A 13,130-nucleotide genomic window follows, 5' to 3' on the forward strand; every position below is an offset into this window, starting at 1 on the left:
AGAGCGTGGGCTTAGGAATGAAAAATGTGGTTACCTCGATACACATTAAGGCGCTAGACCTGTGGGGTTTTTTTTAAAGCAACACAGAATGTACAGCTTTATTTCTTTACTTGAATTGTGTTGAAACCCTCTGGCAAAGAGGTAATTTTTTATTGACATTTTGTTTGTTTTCTCTTGCAGCAAACAAGACAGTGCCGCATTTGCTCATTGTGAAGCTAATCGACTCCTTGTCAACTGGATCTGAACTAAATTTCAAAGCAAATCCCTGTCTTCAGGGTTTTTCTCGGAATGACGACTCCAGGGCACGTCTACTTTTCTGCAGCCATGCGCTCGCCTGCTGCCATTACTGCGTTTATCAAGAACGTGTCACGTTACCTCTGGTTAATTTAAAAAAATCACAGCAGTTCTGACACAAGTTGCCACCCACTTCATAATCCGTACAGATGCAATTAGAATTGATTGAGCCACTGCAAACAACCAACGGGAAAACAAAGGTTTCCCAGTATATAATTAATTAAGATGATCTATAAATATGGATTAGGTTAAAAGGCCTTTGAGATGCATGTGTGCATCGCAGTATGTCTGCTAATGCCGTCACGCCTTTGAAAGAGGCGGCTGCAGTTAGAGGGTGCGGGGATCAGGAGCTGGCGTTTAAGGCTCCTTGTCCCATTGCGGAGCAGCAGAGATCAGAAGCCCCATGTCCAGAGCATGCCATCAAGCAAGGTACCAATCATGAAAGGTCTTTCTTAAGGCGAAGAAGGAGGATGCTCTTCTTCACTGCCCTCCTTGATTGATGGAAGAAGGGGTTTATTTATTAATTTATTTATTTTCAATCCAGTGTTTGGTATTGGCTTGAGGTTTGGGGCGTTTTCTGCCCCAGAAGTGAATCTGCCCACTGGCTGACAGTAACCCATTTCGCTTTAATGAAACAGGTACTATACATTAAATGCATGACAGCTCATTATTGTCACTCCAGCTGGGAGATCACTGTGGAAACTGCCATGAATATAAACTCAAATTTAAAAATGAAATTGCTTTGGCTTATTCTCTGCCCCTCTCAGTGCCCCTGGGAGACACATGTGATCACACTTGGCATGACAGCTTCACACAGACTTTGTAGAGCACGGAAGGGTGGGAAAGTGGGACGATGGGGATGCAGAGCCAACCTCGACTGACTTCGCTGTTTTCTTAGGAATTGAAATCTACTTGGCGATTTGGATTATAGTCTGCCAACCGCTAGCTAAATGCCCTGAATTATACCTGGTTTTTGGCTCTGCCTCTCCAGTCCCTATGCAGGGGACCTGGACATCTGGTCTCGAGTCTCCAAACTGCACTTAAATTCAGGCTGCCTAACGCAGACAGCAGGAAACCCCCATTCCTGTCTATTATCACTGCTAGTCGTCATCTACTGATCTTCTCCCTGTTTTGTCTCCTCCACATGTTACATTCGCTCTCTGTCTTGGCACAATTTAATCCTGGGGCGTCCTGCTGGTCCTTGGCAACTCTCCCGTGTCCTTACAGTAAGCACGGAGTACTTGGCTTTAACACACTCAACCATATGGTGAGAAACTCAAAATCGCCATTTAGAAGAAGTATAAAAGAGAATCTGGCTGTGCAGGATGTAGGGGGAAGAAGACACCGGTGGAGCAAGTGAACATGATTTTTCCAAATGATTTATCTCATAAATTCACTTAATTTTCATTTTCTTTTCTTTTTTTCTTTCTCCAACCAGGCAAACACTTGAAAGCACTCTAGACCCAGAGGATCTGCTGAAGGCAGAGCTGATCAGTGACACAACTCACACTTGAGAAAATAGACACAGATTTAGATGACTGGAGGGGGAAGAGGAGCAAGAAAGAATAAATAACATCAGATTCTAGGCTTTCCACTGAAGTAACTTTGGGAGCCTCATTTACAGTGGAAACATCCCAAACCTCGCAGCATACTCAGTAATTCCATGTAAGAATTGATCTCTAACTCTCATAGATCCAGGTTTTGAAAAGGTCAACGAACCCGTGTTTTTAAAACAATTTACGTTATCTCAGTTATGCACATCTGGACACAATATCAAAGAAAACACCTGCTCTTGATTTCCCTTTATCATTTTACTTGCATGTGCAGACCCTAGGCCAAAATAAATAAATAAATACATGGGAATGGAAAATGAATAAACTAGCTGCATATGCTGGTTTTATAAACTGCCAAGTAAAACACCTTTGCTGGTAGCTGTCCCATGATTAATTTTTTAAAATTTTTTTTGTAATTCTAATAATGATTTTTGAGAGTCATGATAGAGGAACGAACACATTTTGCTTTGATTATTCAAAAGAGGAGCAAGTGGCTCCCTTCATGATGCCGGGAAACCAAAAGCAACTTTGCCTTGTTGTGCTCAAGTGATGTGTAGATAAGCAACAATTCAGGAAATACAGTGATTGTCGTCGTCTTCATGCTCTCAAGATACAAGATTTTCGCGGGTGCTGTGCTGCTGCCAGATTTGTGCAAATGCTTTTTAGAATGACACAGACAAATTACAGACAAATTACACACAAGACCACAGACAGATTTTTATGTATCTAACTACGTGGACTCCAGCTTCTACATCCGGAGTATATGAGACAGAGGGGGCCAAATCATTATCAAGCAAATGACATGCAGAGTGGTATGAAATATATCAGTCATTCAAAAAGCTTCTGGAGTAGCAAATGACTTTCCAGGGTAATCTTTCTGACAGAAGCTAAAGTTTTTTTTTTTCTGTCTCTTTTTTTGGGGGCTGGGGGGGGGGAAGGGCGGGGGGCAGAGGAGGGAAGCTGGGGGTGAGGGAGGATGGTTGGAAGAATAACATTTTAAGAAATCCCCAATAAAACATATTCCCCTCCTCTCCTGGCTCAGTCTGATGTATGTTTTATTTTCAGTGTTAAGACAATAATACTATTCTTTCATTTTAGAAGATTTTTGGCAGCTTTTGCGTTGTTTACAATAATAACAGAAATGGTTCTTTCAGAAGTATTAATTCTTCTGTCATGCTCTTACAATGCCTTTATTTGGCAGGGAAAAATATATTTAAATAATAAAGTGGTGACAAACTGACAGAAGCTGGAAATCAAAGCTAAATGACAATTGCCTGCACAGAGCACAATAGTGTCATTGAGACAGAAAGCCTTAAAAAACCCAAACAACAGGAATTTGCATTGTAAATACAATTCTAACTACAGTGGAGTGTCACTATCTGCCCCTGTAATTAATTTTCTTCTTTACCTTCATGCTTCAGACATCTGGAGATTATACATCGCATCATCAGTAGCAAATCCCTCCTGAGGCTTTTTTCCTAGATAATATTGTTCCCAAGCTTTATATTTCATTCCTATAGTAGATTCTTGTTACCATATGAATGAACATGGCTCGCTAACAAAAAATATGAGCCAGATCTTCTCCCAGTGTATCAATGGGCAATACGGAGTAACTCCGTAATTTCAGGGGAATTACTCCACATTCCGAGTTTGGACCAAAGGGAGCTTTGCCTTTACACCATGAAGTGTGGGCTCATGGTTGAAGTCTGAGACACGCTTAATTGTCCACAGAGCTTTCACTTTATAGGGAAAAGCAGCAAGGTTGCTAGCTACATGCCATGTTTTCCATCCAATTTATGCTGTAACTGTTAAATTAGCAAAGAACGTGGATTTCATTAATTTCCAGGAGACAAGTCAGTAACAGCTGCATTTAGAAGTAGGTTGCCTCAAACTTTAAAAATGTATTGCTTATACACACAGCGTTTCTTCAAAATTTATCATTGCCTATTAGCTAATAACAGCAGCAGGTTGTTGGCGGTTTAGTTTATGCTTAAGAAACGATGCCACCAAATGTTGGAAGAAGAAATCAGTAAGTTACCTCTTCTGCTGAGAAATGCGTAAAATCAAGCTCCTGTTGAGCAAGATAAGGGCTGCATTAGCTCTCAGCAGTTGTCTGGTGGTGTTTGCGTTAGAGAAGCAGCATGTTATGCTGGAAGGTAAATGCCTGACTTAGTTTATTTGCTGCCTTGTCAGGAAGAACTTCTGAAAACTTAATAGGATCATTCATGTATCTAGCAACTTTAAGATGTCTAAAGTTATGAATATTAATACTGGGCAGATGGAAGCACTCGAGCACATTAAGAAGAACGGTAAAGATATTCATAGCAACAAACTTCTTTTGATCTTACTGAATAAGAAAATGGGTATGGCTACAAAACGTTCTCTCTCCTCCCTGCCCAGTGTCCTCGGCACTGGCTGAAGACCCGAGCACTTGAACAATGCCTGTGCCAGTGCACACTGCTGCTGGGAGCCTGCACACACTGGCAGCCCGAGATGGACCTCGGTATTTGGATGGTTCAGGGCTGCTGTGGCAGGGAAGAAAAGGGTTTCTTTCTAAAAAATGTCAGTGGGGGTCTGATAGTGTGCTTACGAGGATCACTGTACCCGAAGGTATTTCTGTAACATAACTGCTTGGCATGTACTGAGAAGGTTTTGGCAGGTATCAGGCAAGAGTGAGTGCCTGGACCTGACAATGTGTCAGGTGCGCTCTGGCCTAGGGTAATTTTGTCTGCTTCAGCATTTTGTGTATTAACGCTTTTATCGTTAAACACACAGACTTTGTCAAGATAACATTTTAAACATCTGTAACTCTTTAGAAGCAAATGTGAATGAAAAGCAGCAGAGAAAGGTCAATTTTTCTTTCTATTTCTAAATGATGGCTTTTACGATAGCTGTTAGATTATTGAGAGTCTGAAGTTCTCCGGATTCTGAACTGTGCATATTTTAAAGATATAAATAGCCTTTTGTTCAAAGTGGCTGTGTTTTACAGACTGGATACAGACACTTCTGCTTGTCTTAGTGCAACAATTTCTTCTGATTTAGTATCTATAAAATTCCTTTCTTTTCTCCTTTTCCAATACAGTGCTACTTCATTTTTAACAGCAGCATTTACAGTGAATACATACACAATAACCGTATTATTATTGTACCAAATATTAAGACTTACCTTGTTTGATAGGCTGCCAATTAGAGAAGGTGAGAGGAGTAACAAGGAATTTGGTTTCAGCTACCTGTACCCAGTGGTGCAGAATTTTTATTGTCCAGACACCGGGTCGCAGGGGCAAATTCAAAGGTGGTTTGTAGTGAGTAAATTCGGCACTGGATTCAATAAGGATATCGTATGTTGCTGCAATTACATTAACAGGATCCACCCAAATGACAGTAACGGTGACATTGGGGCCTTTTCCCCATTTCTGCATGCCAACCGGCTCATCTGTCGGCCCAAGGAGTCCTCCAAAATTCCGGAAAATCCTTTCCTTGGCGTCCCATTCGGTGCCAATCTGAAATTGAAGACCACATTGCTGCTAATATCATCTCTGTAAGCATCTAATGTCAAATAAGGGCTCTCAAGACACAAAAATTCTATTTCTCTAATGACATAAATTATGCATACATATAAAGGCCAATGGCAACATGACCTAAGAACATAACGTGTACAGAAGATGTGAGAGAACCTTGAATGCAAGGCTTGGTTTTTTGGTCCAATTTTCCACTGCTGATCGATACAAGGGTTTTCTTTATATTAAGAGTAACACAACCGGCTATAGCAGTTCTTTTCCTCCACACGGAAGCAGTTAATAAAGGACCAAGCCTAGTAAGTGAACACAGACTTTGCATAGAAAAACATCCAACCCATCATCTCCTGGGTCATGAAAATATATTATACATTTGAGAGACGGACCCTGCAGTAGAGACCTACCCAGTTACTGCTAAGAGGCTTTTGCTGACTTCAGGACAAGTCACATCAGGTCCTTTACTACAATCTACGCATGAGATGCTGTCCCCTTACACTCCCTTCCTGCCTCATGTGGGAAGTTATTTCTGGTAAACTCTTTTCTTACTGTCATAATAGTGACATTGTTTTTTATTTATTCACTAACTAACAGTAAAGCAGCTGATTCACAACCTAGTGTAAATATTTAATGGACTTTTCTTTTTCCTAGCAGCTTTCATATTTCAGTGCTCTTTATATGAATTTTAATGGTTCACCTATAACCCATGGGATGACACAAACTTACAAGCTGTTGCCATTAACGCTCGTACAGTACTGAAAATAAGCATCTCAAAATAGATAGCATGAAAATGTAGTAACTGGCCTTCTTAGGCCAACTGAAAGATTTTACTATCCCAGCACTAGACCTAGCATGTGTTTATGAGGCTGACCGTTAACAAATCACTTCCATCAATTCTCAAGAAGGCAACCTGGTGGACGGCAGTATTGGAGGGTGCATATTTACTTTTGGAGTAAGTGCCCACCTCACTTGTCCCATGAGGTCCCGTTCCCACGACCTCAAATCAAAAGTGATCAATACCAAACACAAAAAGATTTGAGGGACTCCATTTGAAGTGAAGAACAGAACCCCTTGGCTTCTCTTGGCAAGCCAACATCTGATGTCATTCCTTGGAGATACATACAGGTGTTCTGGCCAGCCTGGTACTGAAATTCCTCATAGTCCTTCAGGTTTTCTTTGGCCTTAATCTCCAAACAAACAGTGTAGATGACCTAAGAGTTGATTTGTTCCCTATACAGAGATCATGGGATTCTTTCAAGCAGTCTCTGGAGGCCCATGCACACACAGACATGATTCCCTCTTTCAGAATATGTGGATATTGAAGATTTCCCCAACACAGAACTGTCCTCGTCCCTGATCTTCACCTCACACAGGCACAGTCAGAACCTGCTTTCCTGAAAGCATAACAAGTAATTGTAGCTCATTTGCTTCGGAAATCTTTCTTCTAGATTTCACCTCATTTGATGAGAATAAGTGGTTCCAATATAATGCCAAAATCCCCACAAATCCGTAAAACATAACAATTACCTGACGCCTACTACCACTGATACCTGTACTGGAAACTGTCCAATCCCCAATCCCTTCTAAATAAATCACTGTGGTTGGCAGATAAATTACGGGACGACTGCAAGCAAAAAGGTACAAGGCCAGTAGAATAAAAACCTACCATCCTAAATCCATCTGTCATCATACGAATTCCTCCTACCGGACTATGACACTGCAGAATATGAGACAAAATGAGCCTTCCACTACTCTGCAATCAACACAGCAGAATCGCTGGTATTTCAGGGGTATTTCACCTAGCACACTAGCTAATCAAACCAGACAGCGTAGCCCCGATATCAGACCCAAGCATCGACTGCCTCGAGGAGCTGTCAGTGCGTACTCTCCTGACAAGACTGACTGAATATGTATGGAAATAAGCTGAGAAAGAAAATGTCCTGACCAGATCTTATTATCTACTCTGCCAGCCTCCACTGAGTGTGGCCATATCACACCTACTGGAGCTCAAGGGACTTGGAAATAATAAAGCCACAACAGGTGAAACAAATCTACACCCTCCTGGGCACAGGAAAGCCTGTAAGGAAGCTCTTTCCACCACATTCGTTATTTCTTACTGAAGAACTCCTTACTTCAGAAAGAACTCCTTACTTAAGAAAGCTTACTTTATCCTCAAAACCCCAACATCCAACTATTTCCCCCTCTTTAATCTCTCATCTCTGGGAAAACAGATCAGAAAATTCCAATCCCCTGCTCCAAGCTCCAGGTGACACTGCTCCACACCAGGTTGCACAAAAGATATTGAGAAATGTTCACATGCGCGGAATTTTATTAGAATGGTGTGTAGAAGACCAGAAGTTGCTTTTGGGAGAAAATTATAACAAAATTATTGGCTGGGTGTTTAAGCTCTGTGCAGGCATGTGATTCGGTTCCCTAGTGTAAACCAAAAGTTACAGCCAAAGGGCAGGAGAAGAGGGGGAGAAAGGAACAATTCTCATCTGGTGGCTTCCCACGAGAGGCTGTCACACCACCACTGTCAGGGTGTGCATATGAAAACAACAGCACAAAAGCAACAAGAAGAAAACACCACCACAGAGCAAGCCCTTAGCAACACAGAGGCAAGGCGCCTGGGCACCCTGCGACACCCCGCACGGCCCCGAGCCGGGGCTCAGACCACGACAAGGCGCTGGCACTGCCTGGGGCTGCGCACCACAGGCACCTTAGGGGAGGGCAAAGCAGGGAGCTGCACATATCTGTTCTCAGCATCTGCCCTTTCCGTCCAGTTTCCAGCTGGGGGACACACTTTCCCATGCTGCACAGCTTACAGTACAAGCTGGTTTCAGAAGCACAGTATTTTAAAGGGAATTTTACTTAAAGCACTAGGTTACATGTTTATACCTCTTCCCTTGAACTCTACACAGCTGTGTTCCCAGGACTGAGATGTCTGATTTTGCATACCAAGAGATACTACAGTCCTGTAATATTTTTCATAGCCACTGTAAGTAGGCTTTCATTTTCAAATGGAATACACAAAGTATGGAATGGAATCAAGCAGTAATGAATATCTGATAAATTATGAAGGGATGTGGCATAGAAATTGACATTTCCCACATCATTATTTTAATCACCATTATTTTGGGCTTCAAGAGCAGGCACTGTGCACAGGGTACATTTTGAAAGCTGGAACTCTCTCATTGGCTTAAAACTCCTGTTTCTATCTCCGTTCAGTCCCAAGATAAAATTTTCCCAAGATAAATTATGCCTTGATTATGGGTTTGTGTCTCATTGCTCACCACAAACAGGACCATTAGGTTCGCACAATGCACGCTAATTGCCTGCCACCTAGTTTATTTTATTCTCTGTGATGAATCACAAGTCTTAACAAGACCAGAAATGAACTTAGTGTTCAACTGATACAAGCTGAGCTGAGACTTTTAGTACTGTACAGCAAATCAGTCTTCTGCCTTCCACGTAAAAGTCGTCATGAGCCCAGGCTGGTAGGACACATACTGTGTGCACTGTGCACAAGCCAATTTTAGGAGGTGTGGGAGTTTCATGCTTGGAAATCGTCTTGCTTGGATTTCCTGTAAGTTTATTTTATTTTACCCAGCCCAAGACCGAGCGCAGGAGCTGTGTGCCATTGAAACGCTACCATTAACCCCACTGGCCATTAGGCAGCCCAGCCAGCTGATTTTTTCCACGTGTCTTTATGTGGTGTATGGTGAAATCCGCTACTCGGGAAGCAAAGTCTGAGAAGCACAGCGGAGGAGCAGAGGGCAGGAAGGGCTGAGCAGAGAGATCCTGCCATCTCCGCTGCGATTTCAGTTGTGCATCAGGGTCACAAATACAGCCGGGAGCATAGCCAATGCAGCAAATGTGTGCTCTTCCTGCTGGTCTTGTTGGTGTGAGCTGGGAGAGGGAAGAAAGCTCCCAGCTAAAAAGGCCCCATTTGGTTTTAAATTTCTGCCGGATCACGGGGTGAAAGTTGTTGACAAACCAGCAGTTATATGTCCCAATAAGCACAAATCTTAAGTTTCTTTTCTGGTGCTTAACCTGCAAACATCGATGCCCTCATCTTAGCTGAACTGATAAGTTTGTTTTACACTTGCTGGACTTTGACAAAGAAGTGGCATTTTAATAAGCAGTAGCAGATCAGAGGCTTTCCAGTCACACTGAAGCTGAAGAGGTTAATGCTGGATTTATACCAGGGTAACTGAGGGAATAATTTGGCTCAGAGGCAGAGACGCTTGCAGGCCAAAGGAAGCAAGAAAGTAAAATAAACAATTAAGAAATGATTAAATGATTTACTTAGTACCTCCCGGTCTTTTAATACATGAAACATCTACGAAAGGAGAGGACCATTAGAGAGTTTAGGCGAGAAAAAATAGTGAAAACAAGTAAGCAGCCACCAAAACTCTTTTTGTGCATTTCAAATAGAAGAAAATGTTTCCTTAGCCTGAAAAAAGAGCTCACCAGTGATTAAATCCTTCCCAGGCTTTGCACTCGCACGGCTTCACTGCAGCAGCGGTTCCTACAGGGCTGCTTACAGACCAGCCGTGGTCTATGAGGCCGTGAAGAGCGGCTCATTAGTCCCGCGGGATCCGAGGATCCTGCCTGCAGGGCGACACACTCCACAGAGCTGTGGGCACAGTGCAGCGAAGAGGCCACCGACATGCCACCGCTTCCCCCATCAGGGGAGGCTGACACCGGGCGCTGCTGCTCCAGGACATCTGTCGATCAGGCTCACAGTTGCTGCAGGGCTGATTTTGGGGAAAAAAGGGTCGGTACGAATACACTGGGGCCAGGGGGGACCTGGCAAGCAGCAGTGAGTAAATTCTGGTCCCAGGTTTGTTTCCTCCCTACAGCTGAGATGAAGTCAGATGTATTCTTTCTAAAGATTTTTATTTGAGTTCTAAAACACTAAGATCAACGTACTTCTTTTCATCATAAAATTAGAAAAAACTCTTCCTGCTGCCAGCCCAGTTGCTTTCAAAAGAAGGACCCAGAGCAGGCATGAGGCCGAAAGTGAGATTAAAAGTGCCAAATAAACAGCAGAAATACTCCTACAAATCACAAGAATTAAAGCCTGTATGACCATTTATCACTGCATGAAATGGCAAGCCTACCATCAGACACATTGATAAATGAAACACGCTTTCCATCCATCTCCTTAATGGCACATTAGTGTCATGGATTTGCCATGCACACCAAAACACTGAATCCTACCTAGGCATTCCTTAATTGCCCAAGAAGATGGTAATTTATGAACTTGGCCATAATGACTGGAACACATTTGTTCAATCAATTTTATACCTTAATTGAAATTTGTGGCTTAACAAGAAAAATCATGAAATTAACTGCTCAGACAGTTATATCTTTAAAACAGAACACAGATGTCGGGTTCCATTAGCGGTCAAGTCTCCTGATATATTTTAGGGTACATTTTTTACGCTCTAAGTCAGACCCTGAGACAAGTTCCTAGAAGAAATAACAGGATTTGTGGGAAATCTCAGCCACTGCTGTGATAATTTTCTCTTTTGTGTTACGACTTCAATATTCTGCTCACATGTGGCACTGGTGTCTGACTATCACTAACTTTATGAGGTTTTTTTCAGTGTAGTCTTGAGAGGAATGCTTACCACATTCCCGGTCACATCTGGAGCTGCAGAAACATGGCATTTTTCCCAGGTATCTCTCACAGCACTCACAAAAATCACAATCACAAAACTTTTAAGTTACTACACCCCTTTTACAACAGTTAATGCCTTCAGTTTGTCCTTAAAACAAGAAGGAATGAGGACATTCAGAGTAACATATGAAGTGAGGGCTGACCACAGATCTGAATGGGCAACTGTATCTCCTTTAATAAAGAGGATTTACGTTACACTGGAGAGCCACTCTCACCTAATAATTACCTGGAAATACAATTTCCAAAGGCTGCTGAATTAGTACGCCATCTCTCCAGAGGCTCATGACATTGTTCATGGGTGGCTACGAATACTTACCTCTGAGAACTGCAGCCTTCCAAAATCGCTTGGTGGACTTGCGATCTTAAAGACTTTCTTTGGCATCACCCAGGTTTCCAAAGTTTCCAGTTTACTGACAGCCAGATTGGTTGCGTGGTGTCTGATTAGGAAGCCTTGGAAACGGTCAGCAAGGAAGTAAAGGTGGACGGAAACTGGATGGCCCATGGGGTAGTATCTGTAAAACAGCACATGCACACGCTCATCAGTTACACAAGAGAGACATGAAATCTCCATTTACTTGGAGCTAACAGCTTAAGAAGCATTCATTTCAACTAGAAAATTCACCACTGTACATTAAGAGATTTCAAATGTGTTCGTGACTCATTTTCAAATATTCTTAGGCTGTTCCGTTTACCCTGAAACATAAAAAATGTTGCTAAGAATATATGCTCCATTTGGAACACATTCACAGCTCTAAGCTCTTTAGGAGATACCTCTTCGTGCCAGAAAACTCCCCTCCCTTACTACCTCTTCTGGGTAAGAAGTGCCACCCAGAGCTATACGTTGTTAGGCTGCAGCACTGTTTGCTAGGATAAATTACGTTCAAGAAAGGTGTCTGTTGCTCCAAATCAGGTGGCCGCCTTTCTTGTGCCTTCAGCAAAGTTAGTCCCTACAGATGCCTGGCAATGGCAGTGTCTCGCTGGCTGGTTGTGGGACAGCAGCAGGCTGGGGACAGCAGAGGGTGCTGCGAGGCCGGGCACCGCAGAGCTGATGCAAGTGTGGCTGGAGAGCTGCCTGGCAGAAAAGGACCTGGGGGTTCTAATGGACAAGCGGCTGAACATGAGCCAGCAGTGTGCCCAGGTGGCCAAGAAAGCCAATGCCATCCTGGCTTGTATTAGAAATAGTGTGACCAGCAGAAGGAGGGAGGTGATTGTCCCCCTTTACTCAGCACTGGTGAGGCCACACTTTGAGTATTGTGTCCAGTTTTGGGCACCTCAATACGCGAGAGGTATCGAGGTGCTGGAGCGAGTGCAGAGGAGGGCAACGAAGCTGGTGAAGGGCCTGGAGAATAAATCTTACGAGGAGCGGTTGAAGGAGCTGGGACTGTTTGAGGAAGAGGAGGCTGAGGGGAGACCTCATCGCTCTCTACAACTACTTGAAAGGACATTGTAGAGAGGTTGGTGCTGGTCTCTTCTCACAGGTAATTAGCGATAGAACAAGAGGGAATGGGTTCAAGCTGCAGCAGGGTAGGTTTAGGCTGGACATTAGGAAAAAATTCTTCACAGAAAGAGTGGTCAGACACTGGAATAGGCTGCCCAGGGAGGTGGTGGAGTCACCATCCCTGAATGTGTTTAAGAGTCATTTAGATGTGGTGTTGGGGATATGGTGTAAGGGAGAACTTTGTAGAGTGGAGTTGACGGTTGGACTCGATGATACCAAGGGTCTTTTCCAACCTGAATGATTCTGTGATTCCCCACTTATAAATCTGATCCCAAACCCACTCTCCAAGGGCAGAGCGCTGTAGGGGAGCACTGCAGCGAAGGACACCAGGATCCCAACCCCATTTTAGGTCTCCTTTATTTTAGGAAACAAACTTCACATTCCTTAAAGACTTGAGGTTGCTTTTGCCACGTATTTTTTACTCATAGTTAAAAATAAACTGAAAAAAGGTCAAACAAACAGGAAAAGCCTCTTGCTGGGAGATTTGGAAGCCTTTGGTTAGTTTGGATTTTAGAGACATTGCAGAGACATTGTACAGACATTAAAAACATTGGTTTCAAATAATTAAAATTTATGCTCAATTG

The 13,130-nt window shown here is 43.0% G+C and overlaps 1 protein-coding gene across 5 annotated transcripts in view; it reads right to left on the reverse strand.

The window, feature by feature from the left end:
* XYLT1 (xylosyltransferase 1) overlaps nucleotides 1-13,130 on the reverse strand; it is a 204,887-nt gene that overhangs the window by 11,217 nt on the left and 180,540 nt on the right. For all 5 annotated transcript variants that reach the window (XM_054210998.1, XM_054210997.1, XM_054210999.1 and 2 more), the window contains 2 exons: nucleotides 11,365-11,560; nucleotides 5,014-5,347 (listed from right to left, as the gene is read on the reverse strand). In XM_054210998.1, the coding sequence (XP_054066973.1) occupies nucleotides 5,014-5,347; nucleotides 11,365-11,560 (530 nt within the window). The remainder of the gene's footprint in view (nucleotides 1-5,013; nucleotides 5,348-11,364; nucleotides 11,561-13,130) is intronic.

Source organism: Rissa tridactyla, chromosome 8, assembly GCF_028500815.1.
Source record: "Rissa tridactyla isolate bRisTri1 chromosome 8, bRisTri1.patW.cur.20221130, whole genome shotgun sequence".
In the NCBI taxonomy this organism is placed as follows: Eukaryota; Metazoa; Chordata; class Aves; order Charadriiformes; family Laridae; genus Rissa; species Rissa tridactyla.